A 20,233-nucleotide genomic window follows, 5' to 3' on the forward strand; every position below is an offset into this window, starting at 1 on the left:
GCCACTGACATAATACTTATTCTCCAGCCTTTCAGATAAAGTAATCACACACAGCCTGGCACTCACACCTTTCCTAAGTAAATATTAACTAACCTAAGCCAATCATGCTTATCCTATTCCCTTGCTATTTATTTGAGTGATCTTGTTTTGACCAATAATGTCTAAGGAAAGATTTGTGTATTTCTGGGAAAGGTCTCCATACTTAAAAGAAGGAAAATCAAGAGACTGTGTATTATTGTTTCAGTAATATTATTTTTTATTATTACTTATTGTGTATTATTGTTTCAACACCAGAAATTGCTAAAGTTATTTTGCAATATGAAGGAAATCCATGTTATGCTAATGGTAGCAGAACAGCAAACGCAGGTTCCTTTCATCTTGGTGACATTACTGGGTCAAAGATCCAACCAATTATGCAGTCTACCATTTCTGGACTTTATGTATGAGAAAATAAGTATCTTTTTTGTTTAAGCCAAAATTAATTTTCATTTTCTCTTACACCTGAGTCAATAGTGTATTCCAAAATATATGTCTAAATATACTGACCTTTTATGCAAAGACTTGTGTTTATGCAAAAACACAAGATCTGAAAAATGCAGACAATGAATGACAATGCCAAGAAGTGATGAAGTTCAGCGGGGAAGATATCTGCAGTGTTTATAATGGGAGGTGACAGTAATTAGTGATTAGACCACAGGCTGTGGGTTCAATTTCAAAGTTTGCTAGATTTGTCTATATAACCTTGGGGAAGTTTAAACTAAGGTTCCATTTATTCATGAGGATAATGGGATCATCTTAGTAATGTCTGAAAATTAAAGTAGATAATGCATGTAGCTTAGCAATTTCTGACACACAATAAATGCTCAAAAATGTTATTTGCTATTGTTTTTATCCTCTGTGCTTAATTCTTTATACTTTATAGACTATTTTCTGAAGTATCACTTTATTAGATTCTTGTAACAACACAGTGAGTTATATATTCCTATATCACAGTGAGGAACACCCTCAGAGAGGTTGCATGTAAACAGTTGAGATTTGTACCTGGTACTTCTATTGTCAGATAAAGAACCAGAGAATCTTAGGTATAAAAGAAAACCACAACTACAAACCTAGAAAGATGGAAATTTAAGGGTAAAATAGAGGAAGAATTGACTTAGATAGAGAAAACTGAAAAGGGCCTTAATAACAGTATTAGGAAAGGAAGAAGCGGTATGTCAGTGGAGCTGATGAAGGAGAAAGAACTAAAACTTCTATGTTCACAATAGCTGCTCTAACCCACCAAGTGAGGAGATGGCTTAACAAGTCATCCAAAGTAAGGTATATTCTGGTCATTCAAACTAAACCTACATTCAAAAAAAATCTACTAACATGGAGTTGAGAGTGAAAGCAATGCATACTCTACCACGTAAACTCATGACTTATTTCATTAAGGAATCATAAGTTTTAAGTAGCTGACAACTCTCACCACCCCTAAAATACATGCTTTCCATTAGATGGCAGTGCAAGCTCACATTTAAATCTTCTGACAAGGTTTAGCCTGGGCCATGGGAAGATCCAGCTATACGGATGGAGTGGGATGGAGTGGTCAGACGTAAAACTACCAGGAATGTTTTTAATATTATCAGCATTTGCTTTCAAGTGTGAGACTGATCTGCAGACCTAAGAGAAAGCAACACAACAAAAATAATTTGAGAAAAATTTGAGCCTCACACAGGGTGAGACCTGGTTGCAGTTGGGTTACTCTGTGTTTACATTGAAGAGAACATGTTTTCTTGATTTGGCAGATGGAAGGATGAAAGGTTGGGGAGGTGAACACAGTAAAAGTGGGCTTACAAACATAGTTCTCCTGAGTGTGTGTATATTATAGTCAGCTCTCTTAGCTTCAAATACTTAGCATCATTGTTTTCTTCTGTTGTAGTAAATACTATGAGCTTGTTTTTGGTTGCTTGTATATCGCTGTTTTCTTTCTTCTTCTTTTTGGTCTGACAGTTTCTTGATTTAAGCATTGTATCACAGCCACAATCTGTTTTGGTAATATTTTTAAAAGGTAAATTTATCCAAGGCTCATCTCTTTTATACTCATGCTAACAATTATTTTTGCCACCTTTCCTTGTTTTCTAAATGTAGCTGGGAAACTGGTCATTTTTTCTTTCTAGTGAGAAGAAAATCAGATTTGTAATGCCCATAAACCCAAGTGAAATAAAAGTTACTAGTGCAGATACTAAGGGGGCATCAATTAACTACTCTAGCCATTCCCAGGTAATAATTTCACAAAAATATTGTAGATCATATAAAACAGAGGAAAAGCTCCACTGTTATGCCCTCACGCCCATTTAAGTACTATCTCCAAAAACATTAAATTCTCACTTTAGGCAAACATTACTTCTGAGAAATAAAACCTAGTGAAGTCTTTTACTTAATATAAACCTGTTTTTACCTTCTTTTTCAGTTTACTTTAAACTGGAAATGCATGTTTCCATTACAATTTAAGCTGTGCAAAGAACACATCATATGTGACAATCAGAATAATAAATCAGAAATACAGAATTTTTACAACCAAATCCTAGCTGCAGTTCAAAGTGAAGTTATTTTTTTCTGAGCAATTAGTAACATTTTTATAAATATCAAGGCACCATGTGTGCAAAACATCAGTTAAAATTTGGGAATATAAAGCACTTTAGCAGTCGAAGGAGGCCAATAAATGCCAGTTGTTAAACTTGTGGGCTGAAAGACGACAGTGTGCATGCTGGGAACACCAATAAAATATTTATTAAACTGTGACTCACACCAATGTGCAAGAAGAAAACTATATTCTGTTACTCTCACTTGTTTTCTCATATTTAGTTGAACTGGCCACAGTACCACAGGACCACTCATTGCTCCACATTGTACACTGACTTGTCAGCTGATGAGAATTTTCATAAACATTCACACTGCAATTACCAGGAGTTGATTCATTTTCTAAAGGTGATCTCATCACTTTAATCTGATAATTCATCAGGACCACAGTATTTTATAACTAGCAGTCATAATTCTTCAAACCTCCTCAATTAACAAGCAAGTAATTTTAAAAACCTGTTACTCCTTCTCTGACATTAAAAAAAAAAACTAAAAATAGGCCCTAGCTAACCTTTAATTATAGAAGAAACCCCCACATGACATTAATAGGCAGAAATAAAAGACAGTGAAGAAGGGCTCTTAAGAGATTCTAACCTGAATGGACACCCTTCTCTATGGACAGGAAAGCTTTTATCTAAAAATTATTAAGTGAGTCAGGGAAATAAAACCCACATCAACATTTTAACATCTGCTTTTCCTTTCCTTTTCCTTTTTTTCTAAGACTTCTCTATCTGAGGTCAAAGAATTCAATAAAATAAATACAGTTTTCCTAACAGTATCTTTAAAAATATACAAAGGACCTAGAAAAGCATTTTCCTGGCCAAAAGCATTTTCTTCTCTTGGTTTCTATACCTCTTCCTACTTTCACCTTTCATTTTCCTGCTTACTAGTTTCTCTATCCTCGCTTTCTTTCAACTGGAAAAACTGAGAAAGGCTTCAAATGTGCAAAAAGATGGCTGGATGTCCTTTGCATTCCTCACCTTGATCTCGGATTGTCTCTATTTTGCAACTGTTTTAGAAACAGAAGCTAGCTTGTGCGGGTTGAGGTGACCAGGGACACCGGGCTACAGAAATACCTGTCAGATGATACTCAACACCACGCAGTGGGGGCAGCCAGTTTGCATCTTTCGGCATTCCTCATTGCCTATTATGTCTGTTATCTGTGATTCTCTTTTAACTGGTTTTAACATTTTACTGGATTCCCATTAATTAAATAAAAGCTCTGATGTGTTTATTTTATATCTGCATGCAATTCGTGATTTTACCTTTTCAAAAACTATCTTTTAATTATCCCATGGCTGAGCAAATTATTACTGAAACTTAAGTAACAGCTGGAAAAAATACTGTTGTTAATTTTATCACCATTTAAGTACTTCTTGAATTAACATACAAAAATACTATTTATTTTAAGATTATCATACAACTTTTAACCCTGAAATCTTTATAGTCATTAAAAAAAGATTAAGTGGTGAGCATGAAGTGTGTATGAATATATAATATATATATAATCTTATATATGTATTATATATAATATATATAAAAAGAGCAATGAATCATAGCAATAATGACTGTCATTTATTAGGCACTTGCTATGAGCAAGACACTGTTCTAAGTGCACTCACTGAATCCTCACCCCCACCCTATGACACAGGTACTCCATTCTGCACCTGAGGAAACTGAGGCAGAGAAGTTAAATGAGTCACTCAAAGTCATGCTGATAGTAAGAGGTAGGGCTATGATTCCAACTGAGAGAGCTTGACACCAGACTAAATTAGACTACTTGTGAGAGAAGAAAGAAGAAGATTGTTGAAGAGCCAAGCACTGTTAGTGCCATTATTCCTGGCTGCTATTACCAACATTACCAAATGATTATCCAAAAAGGTATTAAGAATGTGCTACTACTGAGAGTTCAAGCCTCTTTGTGGACAGCAGCAATCAGTAATAATAAAGATAATAAAAAAGGGAGGACATGAGAAGGTAAAGAGACCAGTGGGTTATATGCCAACCTAAAAATTAAGGAGATCTATTTTATGACAGTAAAAATCCAATTTAATCCTAACTTTGATAGTTCTGTCTACAGCTCATATAAAGTTAGACCATATTCCCACACTCCTTGGGCCACGAACAAAACTGAATTTTCCTTAGGAAAGAACAATCAAAGGGCAGCTCTTGCTCTACACTTCTGTGGTGGGCTTGAAAAGAAGCACGGCTTTTCAACAGTACTGAAGCTGACTGTTACAAGGTTTACTATGAACTGCAAACTCTATTCATGCTTCAAACTGTGCTCAAATAAATATCAAGCAATTACCATCCTTTTCCAAACTTTCTGATCTCAAAACTCTTAATTTATAGAGCATTAAAATCCTTGAAAGAGCTCCAGAATGATGAAAGGGCTTCAAAGATGTGACCTAGGACAGTCCAAGCTCACTAAAAGCTGTTAAGCCCCAGGACTTTTTCAACACATGGTAACTTCCCAAGACAAACACTTGCTCCCTCCCTCTTGGCCAGGGGTAAACCCCAGTACATGAAAAAGATGCTTGCTCTGTGAATTAATGGTCTTCAAGTGTAGGCTTGAAGGTTAAATATAAAAAGATTAGTGGAGAATTTTCTTGATTCCTAGAAAAACCTAAATTAAAGAAGTGTTAACAGAACTAATTTATCACCTTTAGTGTTTATGAGCATCACTCAGGTATGACCTTTCATGAACAGAATCACTAAGGTCAGAAAACAACCTAGACACAATTAATGTGTTAGACAAATTGATTAAGTAAGATATAAGGACAAAAGTACTAATTCTAAGAGTTACTAAAACACTGTACTAGAGATTAAGAAAATTCTAGATTTGGTTATAAGACATCTTGAAAGATATCATTTACCTGATACAATTCTGGTAAAGTATCTGAGTTTGGATTAAGTATAAATTATAGGCAGAGGCTGTAAACAAAATGAAAGACTATGCTGGGCCTAATTATTCTAAAATACTTCCCAGAAATTTAGCAAATGGAAAATTCTATTTTGATGTCAAGTACCATCTAAATATTTAAACTTTCCAACCCCAGATAATTCATTAATCCTCATTATCATTAAAAGTGTTAGTTACTAAAAACTTCCAAGATACTTTTCTTCTTCACAAAATGTAAACTCAAAAAATTAAAAAGGTAAGTAGTTTTTGCCAGAGGTTTTAACTAACTGCAATGCAGCAGAGCTTATCAGCTTCAGAAATAACACCTGCCTCCCGAAACGGAAGTATCTTCACGGTGTTTTCCTTTACTGGATGGGTTTTTGGAGTTTGACTCTTCACTCTAAGTGTAAATGGAAATGAAGAAACTTGAAGAATGAAGACATTGACACTTACTTTTCAATTTCAATGCCAAGTGGATTAGCAGGACGAAGTGACAAGGGAGGAATTCCTTTATTCCTGTCGGTACGCATATCATAATAATTCATTTCATCAACCCACACAGCAGACTGATCCAAAATACCTACCAAAATGAGGAGCACACCCTTAATAAGACACAAAGCTCCTCCCCCCCAGGCACTTTCTAAGTCTTGCCATATTGCTTTACTTTTCAAGGATGTAATATGAAATGCACACTAAGGTAATTTTTAAGTGATCTGAGGTCATAAAAGCTCTGATTTTTTTGTTTAAATGGCTGGTGTTTTAATTACAAACACTAGAAATCTATAAAAAGGCAAAAATAAAATCTCTTAGTTCATGGCTTCATTGTACATTATTCAATAGAGAAGAAAATTAAGCCTCTGAGCAAGTATTCTGCTTAAACAAACATATTTTACAAAAAACAAACAGTACAATTAATTTGGTTAATTCAACAAAATATCCAACAATGTCTTATATAAAGGAATCAGTCAAACACCTTCCAAGGAATGCACAGCTTATGTAATGGAAGTGACTAGGATGAGGCAGATCCCTGTGAACAAACTGTAATCTCTGACAAGGGTACTCTCTTCTATGTGACTGAGCCCTTGGCATAGGACTTACTAGCTTACCACCTACAGACCTGAACTGCAATAGAAAATAGACAAAGTGCCAGCAAGGAGAGAGGTGGGGCTCAAGCCTAGGAAGGCTTCGTGAAGAAAGGGTATTTGGTCCCAGCCACTTCTAGCTGTTTGAACCTTTGTTAACTCACTAATTCTATCAGCTCCAACAGTCCTGCCAGGATGCGATGAGAGGCTTTGTCAGAGGTTTTGCTCAAGTCCAGAAACTCCTGAGTTCAGCTCAGTAAGCCTTCATTGAGCATATACTGCGCTAGGTCCTGGCAGATTGTTTAGGAATAAAATTAATACCTTCAAATGTTATTTTTATCTGGTGTATAAACATGATATAAGATGATGCTAGAGTCTGTCAGAAAGTTTCAGGTTTCTCCAGAAAACTGGTAACAATTCTGGCTTTAATATCACTGTTCAGGTTTTGAAGACGTTAAATAAAAATAGTAAATATAAATAATAATATATATGTACATACATATGTATGCATACAAATATCTGTACACATATATAACTTTCATTTGAATCTTCCCTTAAATTTCTTAAATTTTTATTCATGCAAAAGAAATCTAGGAATTTAGGGAAGACAATGCTGCAGAAGGGCTCTATGCTCTAAACAGAAAACAAAAACAATCTGCAAAATTATTTTTCTCTATGAGAGAGAATATGAGAGAGAAGTATGGCCTAGGTTTAATTACACCTGGTATATGCCTGCATTATATAAATACTTATCAAGAACTGACTGGGCAAGACATTGCAGGACCAAAAAGATGAATCTGACATTTTTCTTATTTTAGTAAGGGCAATGGCCATCCAAAATAGCTATGAGAATAATAATTCAAAATTATTTTGTTGAACGCTTACTTTGTATAAGGGGCTATGTTAAGCACTTTACATGTATGTTCTAAATCACTTAATCCTAGAGGCAGGTAATACTGTTATTCCACTCTGACCCACAAAGAAACTAGGCACAGCCAGCACACAGGAACCAGCTCCCAGGCAGCAGTGCTGGAGCCCAGGTTGGCGCTCTGAGTCGGCCTCCTCAGACCAAGTTCTCAACTACTCCAACTACGAGGAAGTGTTCAGTGCATTAAAAAAAAAAAGTAGCATATGAAGTGCTAGGTTATTTCTACTTTGGAGGGCTAAGGCACATCCAGGCCAGACATTTTGTCTGGGCTTCAAAGAATGGAGAAAATGAAGGAAAAAAGAACATTATTTCAATAACATTATTTCTAGTTCAGCCAAATCAGGAGGATATTTCACCTAAAATCTTAACTGTATAACAGAACACAATGTAATTATTTTATTCAAGATCAAGGAACTAAAATCAATATCTCAAAATATTAAATGAACAGATTTTGTAAAGAATTTATAGTTCTCCAATGGTCATCATCCCTAGGTTTTACTGACTGTTAACTCAGCAAACTGCCTTGTCAAAAGTATTACTAATGTTAACCAATATCCCATTCCTGTCAAAATAAACATAAACTGAATCTAAGTTAATGAGATATGAGAGTAGGTAAATTTTATACTAATCTACCAGTTTTAAATTTTAGAAGACAAAATCTATTTTTATTTTTCTCTTTAGAATAAAGTCATGAAAGATGATACCTATTTTTTCAGGTTTAAGCAGTTTGAAAGAGACTGTCGAGGTTCCTCTGCCACCTGACTTGGTTGTTACAATAATGTCTCCTTTGTCATTTTTGGCTTGTCCCACTCGACATACTATTTTACTTGCAGACATCCACTCTGCTGTCAGGAGGCAATTATGTCCACAAATTGTCAAACCTGAAAATAAAAGCATGTACATAACAAAGTTCAAAAGAATAATGATAAAACTTTAGAGATGTCTATTATGTGAAGACAGTTCTTCTCCTACTAGTATTTGCAACATACTTTTTCCATGACCTGAAAAATAAAAAACATTTCCTTGTTCAACAGTTTGTTATTTCTGTTTATGAATATACTCAATATTATTTGCAAATATACTACTGTCTCCACTGATTTTTGTCTAATCTGTTTTTTCTCTAATACTTAAGACTTCTTTTAGACTATATTTAAGTTTCTTCAAACACTGGAAGTAAAAAATAATGACCATAATAATTATGTCTAGGCATTTCACATCACTTAGACTCTAAGAACCTTAGGTTGCTTTCACAGGCATTAGAAGGGAAATTATTGCTATTCAAAGCCTAAGTTACAGATAAAAATTCCAAAATGTGTTAATAAATGTATGTGTCATTCCCTAAAAACGTATCTATCCATCTTTCTGAAAATGTTTTGCTTGTGCTTTCACTAGTATTCAATTATACATGGCACTACAGAATGAACTAAAGTAGACACTTTATTTCAAGCACAGCCTGGAGTCTGATAAATTCAGTAAATGTTCTCAGGCATTACTAGATTACCAGTTCATTTTTCATATCTGCATATCATTTCTATAATGGCAGCTCAGACTGCCTGAGTGTTTCCTAATGACACCATCACTATACAACATAGTGCAATCACAGTAAACTGGCACTACCAAAAGGTCAGCTCAGGCCTGGCATCTCACGTACTGGTACCACGTAAATTACAATAGGCAGTAACCACACAGGGAGGCACAGAAAGATGTGACAGCAAGCAGAACACAAATATACCAGGGCAAATACACTCTGCCAGTTGGTCTACTAACTTATTTCTTCTGTATTTTCCCTTTCTGCAAAATAAAGACCAATGTAATAAATATTTATGAAGGGAAAAAAATGTATGTGGCAAAGACCCAGACACTTCACATTTTCTTTATTCATTATTTAACTTTTTATACTGCTCCACAGCCAAGTTAGGTAATTGCAATTTTCTTTTTCAGATACCAGGAACACCACAACTAATACCAAATTTGGGTAAGAAAAAATGTAGGGAGGGATTCAAGTCATCTTTTGTTACAACTTAAAGCACTATTTAGTAAGAATGTTATACTAACCATAAAAGAACAATACGTTTTAAAAACATGTTTTCTGAAGTAACAAATTTTAGAGATTTCCCTAAAACATCTTTTATTTTTTCATGTACAGTATTTTATTTTTCTTATTAACAGCACTTAAAGGTTCCTTTAAAACTAAGTTTACTGTTGGATTTTTGAAATGTATGATGACATTTACACGTTTTTAAGTGTATTCATAATTCAAGATTATTTTTTCAAAATGGGAATGTCTTGGTTTATTTCCTGATAATAAATTTTGTTACAAAAAATTTAAAGACTTTAAGAGATTGAAAGACTCCCTGGAATTCTTCTGCATCTCCAAGATAAGCACTTGAAACACTTCAAATACATATTTGCTCAAATAATTTTTATTTGTATGTATCAGCCTATGTATTTTTTAAATTAGTGGGAAATGTTTTAAAATATAAACTGTTTAATTACAGATGGTGGATATTTTGATATCATTCCAGGTCAATACATAGCTTAATATTCATAAATTTTATAAAATTCAAGAAGATTCTTATAATTTTAAATATAATACTTCAGAAAGGAGAATAACTTAACAATAAATGTCAGGGCTTAATGTAAAGTCATTCCTAATTTAAGTTCTGTGCTAGACAACTATCTCATGATTAAAACTGAAGAATAGGAGCAAATTTCAGATATCTAGACATGAAATTTTAAACACATGTTCAGATGAACAAACAAGAATAATATCCATGATGATATAAGTTGAGAAAAAAAACTACTCAGTACAATAGTTTATTCATCTAGTCAGAGATGCTATTAAGGTTCCTCTGATTTAATATCTGTTCCGTATTTTGACTAAAAATATTAATAATCACTATAATTTTAAACAGATTCAAACATCATTTTAAATATCATGAAAATTAAATAAGATCATATGACCTATCTTAATTTCTTAAGCATATTTTTGCTAAGTTAATGAAAGTTTAAGAAATCTGCTTCATGAAATATAATAACATCTTTTTTTTAAGTAACTTGTAGAGTTCCAAATAACTTATTTTTATAGTGTTTTACTTGGCTAGTATAGATATCATCTGAGTTAAAAACATTTAAATTATTTAGTAGATTTTGTTTTTTTAAAAAATGGTTTCTTGGCAATATGTAGGTAGGTTGAAAGCTGAACTAGCAAGGTTTATAAAAGTAATAAACACTTAGTCAAATAAGAGTAGCACTGCCTGAAGCTAAAGCAAGATTAAGATTTACATAACTAACTGTCATGTTTGGGTGCTCACAGGGACAGCCAGTTAAAATGTGGGACAAAACCTCCATCGTTTGGTCCATTTCCATGCACTCTGGGGATTTCTCCAATTTGTATAAAGAAAAATCTGGAATAAGCTATGTCAAAAACCAAGACACAGGATTAGATAAGACTATCTTAATAAGAATAATAAATACAAAAAATAAAAAACTATAGTGAGAAAAAACAATATAAAATAAGACATTTAAAAAATACTAGTGAAAAGAATTAGCTGGGCAGTACAAAGTTATTAAATACAGTGCTGAGTCCAATGCACTTTCTCTTTTCAAAGGCTTTTCTGAGTGCCCAAAAAACAATCTGTCAACCAGAAGCTATGAGGCGAGAAAAACAAGTTCCAACTCATCATCTCCAGTCCTTTACTAATGGGACCCTCATAAACTAAGAAGTCAAGAGAATGTCTGAATTCCGATAAATTTATGTGGGAAATCTCTCTTCCTCATTCTGAGTGTGTCTGTAGACCCTCACAAAGAGTTCATAGGAAAATAATCCTAACTGACTGTACAATTATATTTATAATTTGTTCTCCACCCTGGGAGTACCTTTTTTAAAAAACTATGATTAGGCTCTATCTTTAGAGACTGAGATTTAGCAGGCCAGAGCTTTTTTTTTTTAAGTTCTAGAGGAGATTAAGACAAGCCAGGGATGAGAACCCTAGACAAACACTAATGGTTTCATAAGGCAGCAGTAAAGGACCTCCATGTTATGCAGAGATAAACACACTATGCAAACCAACATTTAAAAACATTTATATAGTGCCAACTGCATGCACATTTTATCATTCATGTACTTGAGCTTAAAAAAAAATAAAAAAACACAAATTCACTGTAAAAACTAAAATTTGGCTTGCTTAAGATATGTAGAAATAAGGGAAGCCTAAATAAAAAAAAATTAACATCAGTTAATTAATTAGTTTGGAGAGATTTTTCTAGTTGCAAGTCTCAAGCCTTGGCAGGCAGAGGTTATTCATATTTCAGATTAACGGTGGTGCTCTCACCTATGATGGGAGCATCACCACAGCAGAGAAAAGGAAACAAGACGGACAGGTCACAGTGGGGCCTGGTGAGGGCTGGCAGCCCTCTGCAGGGAGAGGGGGAAGAGAAGCCAAGCTGATTTCTGACTTCTGGTGTGGTCAGTACCTAAATCTTAATCAGAAGATGAGATTTGGACTTGATTCGGAGGAACAGAAGAGGTCTAATTCATAGAGTCCTTGGGAAAGAATACAGACACTTGTATAATGGAGGGAAAGCTAGAGAGCAAAAATCGCTAAGAGGCTGTTTTGGCAACCTAAGCAGGAGAGATCAAAGCTGGGAAAACAGAAGTAAATCTCAGCTTTGGGAAACTTCCTGAAGGACTTGGTGAAAGGGAATATAGGCAAGAATCAAGAAAACAGTGATTTTAACAGAAAAATCAGAAAACTGAATATCCTTTCATTTTTATTCAAATCATTCTGTACAGATCTCAGTGATATTTTTCTATCATCTTCACTATTAAAAAATATTTTGCCTTAATTGGCCAACAGAAAATTACATTCACGGAGATACACAGCATAGTCTCTGACCCCACCTGTGAGGTCAGCTGGGCCAGTCCCCAGGTTTTCTCCTCTAATGGTAACCTTTGTCCATGGTATTCCTTCATTCGGAGAGATGCCTGTCACAAGGGGAGGTTGTAGTGATCGAGACATTGTGTTCTGTTAAGCACCCTGGAGACCTAATCTGTTAAAAATAAAGGAAAAAAAGAGGGATTAGTGCCAACTGAAATGAACATTGAGTAAAAATAAAAGAATGTTAGACATTCAGTACCAAAACATAAGAAGTATTCTTAAACATACAGTTCTGAGTTTTTTAGCTGCCATATAGCCTGTCTCCCAACATCTCCTGAACATTAAGTTTACTAAGGATGCTTTAGCTCATACTGTTGAGAGAAGTATCAGAAAAAAATAAAAGAAAACTAGGTCATTGGTTTTAGGAACTTTCAACATAATGACAGATATAGAAGCTAATGTCACCATTTAGCTCCATGACTACACGTGATGAATCCCAAATATATGCTAGAAACTGTTCTACTCCTGAAGTTAAGGACAATACTGATTATATTCATTAAAAATTACAGCACAGCTATATTCCCATAGGTATACTGAATTTCACTTTATTTTTGCATTATTCTTAGTATGGCAACTCATTTTTAACGTGCTCAAATCAATACATCTACATTTTTACAAAACCTATAATGCAGATGTACAGCCAGAAGGGTGAATATGCAAACTCTACTGTGTACGGCAGAGCTGGCAAAAGGGCAGTTTCTGAGGCAAAATATACCTCTGTTCAAGTCCTGATGCTCCAATTTACTCTGTTTTCATATATGTGAAATGGAATTAACAGAACCTTTCATAAGGCTAAAATAAAAATCACATAGGATAGCCCTAGCAAAGCGCAGCACCTAGCATACAGTAGGCAACCACTGAATAGTGAACCTCCCTTACAAACCCCTGCGGAACTCCTCAAGTGTCCAAGGCTTCAGATGCCCCAGGAGATGAGGGTGAGGTTCACAGTGAACATCAAGTCCTTGCTGGTTATCTTCACTTAGTAACAAGTTAGACATCCAGCTCCTGCTTTTACCCTGAAGCCAGGCAAGGGATTAGAAGTTAAGTCTCTAAAGAAATGAGACATCAGGCACAGGGACGGGGAGGGAGGCAAGTGCCAACCTACAGAGCAAACTGTGGGGCTCTTCGGGCCTTTTCCCACCCTGCTCTTACGACTGCCAGCAAGTGTGTAAGCCGTCCCTGCCCAGCTCCACCATGTCCGGATAACTAGGATATTATTCTCTGGAGAAAAACAGAACCAAACCTGACATGCAAGGGTCCTGTCCAAAAAAGGAAGGGCTACGTGCAGTCCCATCACCTGAAGGAAGAGCCACTTAAAGACAAACTCTCCCAGACAAACTAAACAAATTATCTGTTCACAGCTACACTCTAAAATATACAAGGACAGCCAGGCTGTCAGATGGTCAGAGAACATATGTGAGACATGGAAGTCACATGAACAAAAAGACCCAGAGGAAACAGAGATAAGGCAGGTGTTATGGGCTGAACTGCATCCCCCCAAAAAATCATGTTACAGTCCTAACCCCAAGTACCTCAGAATGTGACAGTATGTAGAGATAGGCCTTTAGAGATTCTTAAAGTCAAAGGAGGTCCTGGCGGGAGGGAGGGGGGTGCCTAATCCAATGTGCTTCATGTTCTTTCAAGAAAAGGAGACCACGACACACGCACATACAGAGAGATGACCACATGAGGTCACAGGGAGAAGGTGGCATCTACACGCCAAGGAGAGGGGCCTTAGAAGGAACCAACTGTGCTGACACCTTCATCTTGGACCACTAGACTCCAGAATCATGAGAAATTTAGCCACCAGTCCATCAAACTTCGTTATGGCAGCTCTAGCAAACTAACACAGCAGGTAACAGGAAAAAAAAAAACCTTCAAAAGTACTGTAAATTTTGATCCCAAATTAGTATCTTCAGAGTAGAAGAAAATTTTTACCCCTAAAAGAATGAGATGCCATGAAAAGGAACCAATCCAAAAAAAAAAAAAAAAGCTCTGGAAATTTTCAAAAGAAGAAAAAAAAAGCAAGATTTATATCTACTATTAATGCAGGAACTGCCCATTGGTTTAACCAAAGGTGGTAAGAAGACTGCAAATAGGCAGATGTATATTTGAGGAGCACGAAAAGGGGATGAAGAGAAAAAGTGAGAGTGAATCATAAATTCTATCTAAAATTGACTAGCAAGATAAAGGCAGATTAGACAAGACCTGGAAACGAGGTGCATGTCACAAACAAGAGTAAACTAGCATGGGGTATGTTGTATAATAAAGAATGTGACTGACCTTTGTTACTGGTTTCTGGGAGAGAGACTCAAAATCCAAGGAGTGTCTTTGTTACTCATTCGCTCTCAGTATCATACATATGCAATATTCATGACCACTGACTTTCAGGGCTGGCCAAACCACAAAGAATCCATGTGATAAGGGGGCTAGGGTTTCAGCCATTCAACATCAGCTGGACCTCCTGGAGGCTGAGTTCAATCTGATGGCCAATGATGCAATCAGTCATCCCTATGTAATTTCTTAGTAACAATTAAAATAGCAAAACAGCAACAACAAAAACAAAGGTTGTACAAGTAAGCCATCACTATTCATCCAATAAGCCAAATGAGACAACTGAAGGTCACCCTGAACTCCCTTCCTTCCCTGCCACACCTCTGAGTCAAACAGAATCTTTATGTCAGAATCCAAAGGCAACTATTCCTCTCAATTCTGTTGTTGCTTCCCAATTAAGGCCTTCATCTTATCTCCCTGGATACTGAAATCTAACTGGTTACTCCACCCCTATTATCTCTCCAGCAATCCATCCTCAGCAAACACCAGAGTTAATTTTCCCAAATATCTAACCAACATCATCCCTGATTTAAAAAAAAGAAATCTTCTATGATACCCCACTGCTCAGCAGTTGCCAGTAACCACTGATAAAAACCATTAGCATTTTATTAAAACCAGTCATAACTAGACTGTTCCACATTCTATACTTCACCCTCAATCATTTCCCTCATTCACCTGACATGAATCACCTAAGCCCATTCACCTCTTATGAGCCTTCTTAGATATAAAACCTCAAGCAACAATATTTTAAAAAGAGAGAAATCAAACGTGGTTCAATTAAAAACTTTCGTGCTTCAAAGGACACCATTAAGAAAGTGAAAAGGCAATCCACAGACTGAGAAAAAATAACTGAAAACCGTGCATCTGGTAAGAGACTTGTATCTAAAATATATAAAGAACACTTATAACTCAATAGTAAGAACAATACAATAAAAAAAATGGGCAGAAGATCTCAACAGATATTCTTCCAAAGATACAAATCCAATAAGCATATGAAAAGATTTCCAATGTCATTGGCCATCAGGAAAATGCAAATCAAAACCACAAGGAGATACTGCTTTATACCCACCAGGAAGCTTGAAATCAAAAAAGCAAAAAATGTGTTAGCGAGGATGTGGAAAAATTGTAATCATTGTATATCACAGGTGGAAATTTAAAAGGTACAGTCACTCTAGAAAATAGTTGGGCAGTTCTTTAACAAGTCAAACACAGAGTTTTTACATAATTCGTCAATTCCCTCCTAAGCATGTAACTAAGAGCAATGAAAAATATATCCACATAAAAATATATCCATGAATGTTTACTGCAGTTATTAATAATAGCCAAAAAGTGGAATCAACTCAACTGTCTACCAGTTGATGAATGGATAAGTACTATGTGATACAACGATATGATGAAATATTATTTGGCATGAAAGAAAAGGGAAAAAGGAATGAAGTACTTGATACAAGATACAAAATGTATGACCCCTGAAAATGAGACCGGGAGTGTGGATGTAGTCAGAGTAGGGTGAGGGCCTCCGGAAAAAAGCAAGGCAGGATATCTGCAGTTAGAGCAATGTAACCGCATGCAAGAAAACCCCCTACTAAAACTCTGTGTTAAACATTCAGCTCTAGAGTCATTCTTCAGTGAGATCAGTCGGTGTACCCCAGATAAAGAAGAGTAGCACATGTTTATTTTATGCTAATCATTTATAATCATGCGTAAGATTCACTTTAACATGCTAAAAGGCCCAGGCCTACGTGCTGTCTTTCCTTCTTCAGATCTGATGAAGTGATTTTGCAAGCTGGGCAAACTAATTTAGTGTGCTAGCTCAGCCGTAACACAGTAAAAGGCAAGAAGGATTCCACCTTACAGATAAGACTGCACTTAACTTAGGCTTTAGCAAACAATGATGCCTCAGCCCACCTTGGGGGCTGAGCAGGTGGCCTTGTTTCATATGCCCCCAGACCAAGATGCTGGAATCTCAGGGAGAAATTAACAGAGCAGGAGGTTACTTGTATCAGGTTAATTCTAAATATTCTAGGACCACTTAATAAGTCCACACCCCTAAACTTTTTTTCATGTTCCTGAAAAATTCTCATTTGCCTATAAAACCCCCTAGACAATGCACCACCCTGGACTCTCTTGTCCCCTCCTGGCGTGAGCTGGGAGCTCTGTCTTCTCACTTTATCTCTAAATAAAAGCCTGTACCTCGCTCTCCTACCTTGAGTGTTTGTGAAGCTCATTCTTCGCCTTCGTGAACAAGAACCCTGGCATCAAAAACATTATGCTAAGTGGTAGAAGCCAGTCACAGAAAACCACATATTATATAATTCCATTTATACATAAATGTCTGGAATAGGCAAATCTACAGAAAAAAGGTAAATGAGCAGTTGCGGAGAGCTGGGGAGGGTGGTGGAGGCTTGGAGGAAATGGAGAATGACATGCTAATGAGTATGGCCTTTCTTTCTATTACGATAAAAATTCTAAAATTAGTTGTGATGATGGTTGTATAACCATGTGACTATACTGAAAGCCACTGAAATTTTTTTTTTCGTTTAAGACTAATGTATTTAAAATTCAAAAACCTGTTTTTAGTTTCTTAGGTTTTTAAACTCAGTTTATGAATCTCCCTTTTGGGTTTTTGTTGTTATCTGTAATGACTTCCCTGACTTACAATTCACATACATGCAATTCACCCATTTACAATGTACAGTTCAGTGGCTTTCAGTAAATAATGGAGTTGTGCATCCATCACCATAGTCCATTTTAAAATCTTTCCATCAAGAAGAAGCCCTGTATCCCTTAGCTGGCATCTTCCAACCTCTCACCACCATGCCCTAAGCAAACAGTAGTCTACTCTCTGTCTCTGCAGAGTCACATCTATTCTGGGCACCTTATATAAACAATCTTACAACCTGTGCCCTTTTGTCTCTGGCTCTTAGCATGGTGTTTTCAAGGTATATCCGTGTGCAGCATGTACCAGAATTTCATTCCTTTTTATGGCTGAATAATATTCCAAGCTATATTTATACCATGTTTTGTTTATTCGTTACCCCACCAGTAGACATCTGTGTTGTTCTCACCTTTGGGCTGTTGTGAATAATGCTGCTGTGAACACTGGTGCACAAGAATCTATTTGAGTCCCTGTTTTCAGTTCCTTTGGGTGCATGCCTAGGAGTGGGACTGTAGGGTTATGGGGTAATTCTATGGTTAACTTTTTTCAGGAGCCACCAAACTGTTTACACCAACTACACCATTTTACATTCCCTGCAGTAGTGTACCAGGGCTCCAGTTTCTCCACATCCCACCAACACTTGTTATTTTCCTTTTTAATAGTAGCCATCCTACTGGGTAAGAAATGGTATTTCATAGTAGTTTTGATTTGCATTTGCCTAATAACTAATGATGTTGAGCATCTTTTTGTAAGCTTATTGGCCATTTATATATTTGTATACTTGAACAAATGTCTTTTAAAGTCTTTTGCCCACTTTATTGTTCCTTTGTTTTTTTTGTTCTTGAATTAGTTTGTTATTCTGGACATTAATCCCTTATCAGATATGTGATTTACAAACATTTCTCCCATTCTGTGGATTGCCTGTTTACTCTTATAGTGTCCTTTGATACACAAAAATTTTTCATTTTTATGAAGTCAAATTTATCTATTTTTTTCTTATATTACATGTGCTTTTGATGTCATAGCCAAGAAATCATTGCCAATCCAAGGGCACAAATATTTTTCCCTACATTTTCTTCTAAGAGTCTATAGTTTCAACTCCTATGTTTAGGTCATTGATTCATTTTGAGTTAATTTTTGTATATGACATAAGGTCCAACTTCATTCTTTTCATAGGTGAGTGTCCAGTTTTCCCAGCACCATTTGTTGAAAAGACTATTCTTTCCCCCTTTGAAAGGTCTTGGCACCCTTGGTGGAAATCAACTGATGATATATGCAAAGGTTTATTTCTGGGATTTCTACTCGATTCCTTTGGTCTGTATGTCAGTCTTTATGTGAGCACCACACTGTTTTGATTGCTGTAGCTTTGCAGTAAGTTTTGAAAACAGGACGCATGAGTACTCCAGCTTTATTCTGCTTTTTCAAGATTGTTTTAGCTATTTGCAGCCCCTTGAAATTCCATATGAATTTCAGGATGAATCTTTCTATTTCTGCAAAAACAATACCATTGGGATATCGACAGGGACTGCACTGAGTCTGCAGATTACATTGTTGGCTTAACGCAAGCCTCCCCATCTCTGTATTTTCATTTTCTCTCTTCTATTTAAATTTAGCAGGTTTTAACAATAACTCACAAGGGATACATTTGCAAATGTTAAATGCCTTAAATATTTTAACTGAATTACACGTTTAATTTTTTTTCTAAATAAATAACAAATTTATTTATACCTGGAAACCAGAAGAAGGGTGTTTCCAGGCACACCCAACCAACAGTTAACAAGGACCCTGGGTCCTTCTGTCTCAATGCTTTGCCATTCTCACTGCTGCCTTCATATCAAGTCTAGTTCCACGTGTGGCTGCAAGATGGCAACCAGTAGCCTTTGCAACAAAGTGCTTTCATGTTCATACACAGCAGAACAAAGTTAAAATACCTATCCTCCAATGTTTTTTGTTGTTTGCTTTGGTTTTTTTGTTATCATTAATATACAATTAAATAAATGACATTATGGTTACTAGACTACCCTATTATTAAGTCCCACCACATACCCCTTTACAATCATTGTCCACCAGTGTAGTTAGATGCTATAGAATCACTACTTGTCTTCTCTGTGTTACACTGCCTTCCCCATGTCCCCCCCTACATTATACATGCTAATTGTAATGAACCCTTTTTCCCCCTTATCCCTCTTTTCCCACCTGTCCTTTCCCTTTCGTAACTGTTACTCCATTCTTGGGTACTGTGAGTCTGCTGCTGTTTTGTTCCTTCAGTTTTTTCATTGTTCTTATACTCTACAGATGGGTGAAATCATTTGATACTTGTTTTTCTCTGCATGGCTTATTTCACTGAGCATAATATCCTCTAGCTCCATCCAGTCGTTGCAAATGGTAGGATTTGTTTTCTTCTTATGGCTGAATAATATTCCTTTGTGTATATGTACCACCTCTTCTTTATCCATTCAGCTACTGGTGGACACTTAGGTTGCTTCCATTTCTTGGCTATTGTAAATAGTGCTGCAATAAACATAGGGGTGCATATGTCTTTTTCAAACTCGGCTCCTGCATTCCTAGGGTAAATTCCTAGGAGTGGAATTCCTGGGTCAAATGGTATTTCTATTTTTAGTTTTTTGAGTAACCTCCATATTGCTTTCCACAGTGGTTGAACTAATTTACATTCCCACCAGCAGTGTAGGAGGGTTCCCCTTTCTCCACAACCTCGCCAACATTTGTTGTTGCTTTTGGATGTTGGCCATACTAACTGGTGTGAGGTGA

General features: G+C 36.0%; 1 protein-coding gene across 4 annotated transcripts in view; it reads right to left on the minus strand.

Annotated features, from left to right (window-relative positions):
- EXOC2 (exocyst complex component 2) overlaps window positions 1–20,233 on the minus strand; it is a 237,394-nt gene that overhangs the window by 156,804 nt on the left and 60,357 nt on the right. For all 4 annotated transcript variants that reach the window (XM_037011057.2, XM_073224459.1, XM_073224460.1 and 1 more), the window contains exons 2-4: window positions 12,435–12,583; window positions 8,236–8,412; window positions 5,975–6,101 (exon numbers count right to left, since the gene is read on the minus strand). In XM_037011057.2, coding sequence (XP_036866952.1) covers window positions 5,975–6,101; window positions 8,236–8,412; window positions 12,435–12,552 — 422 coding nt within the window. In that variant the 5' untranslated portion in view covers window positions 12,553–12,583. The remainder of the gene's footprint in view (window positions 1–5,974; window positions 6,102–8,235; window positions 8,413–12,434; window positions 12,584–20,233) is intronic.

The sequence above is a fragment of the Manis javanica genome, chromosome 16, assembly GCF_040802235.1.
Source record: "Manis javanica isolate MJ-LG chromosome 16, MJ_LKY, whole genome shotgun sequence".
Taxonomy (NCBI): domain Eukaryota; kingdom Metazoa; phylum Chordata; class Mammalia; order Pholidota; family Manidae; genus Manis; species Manis javanica.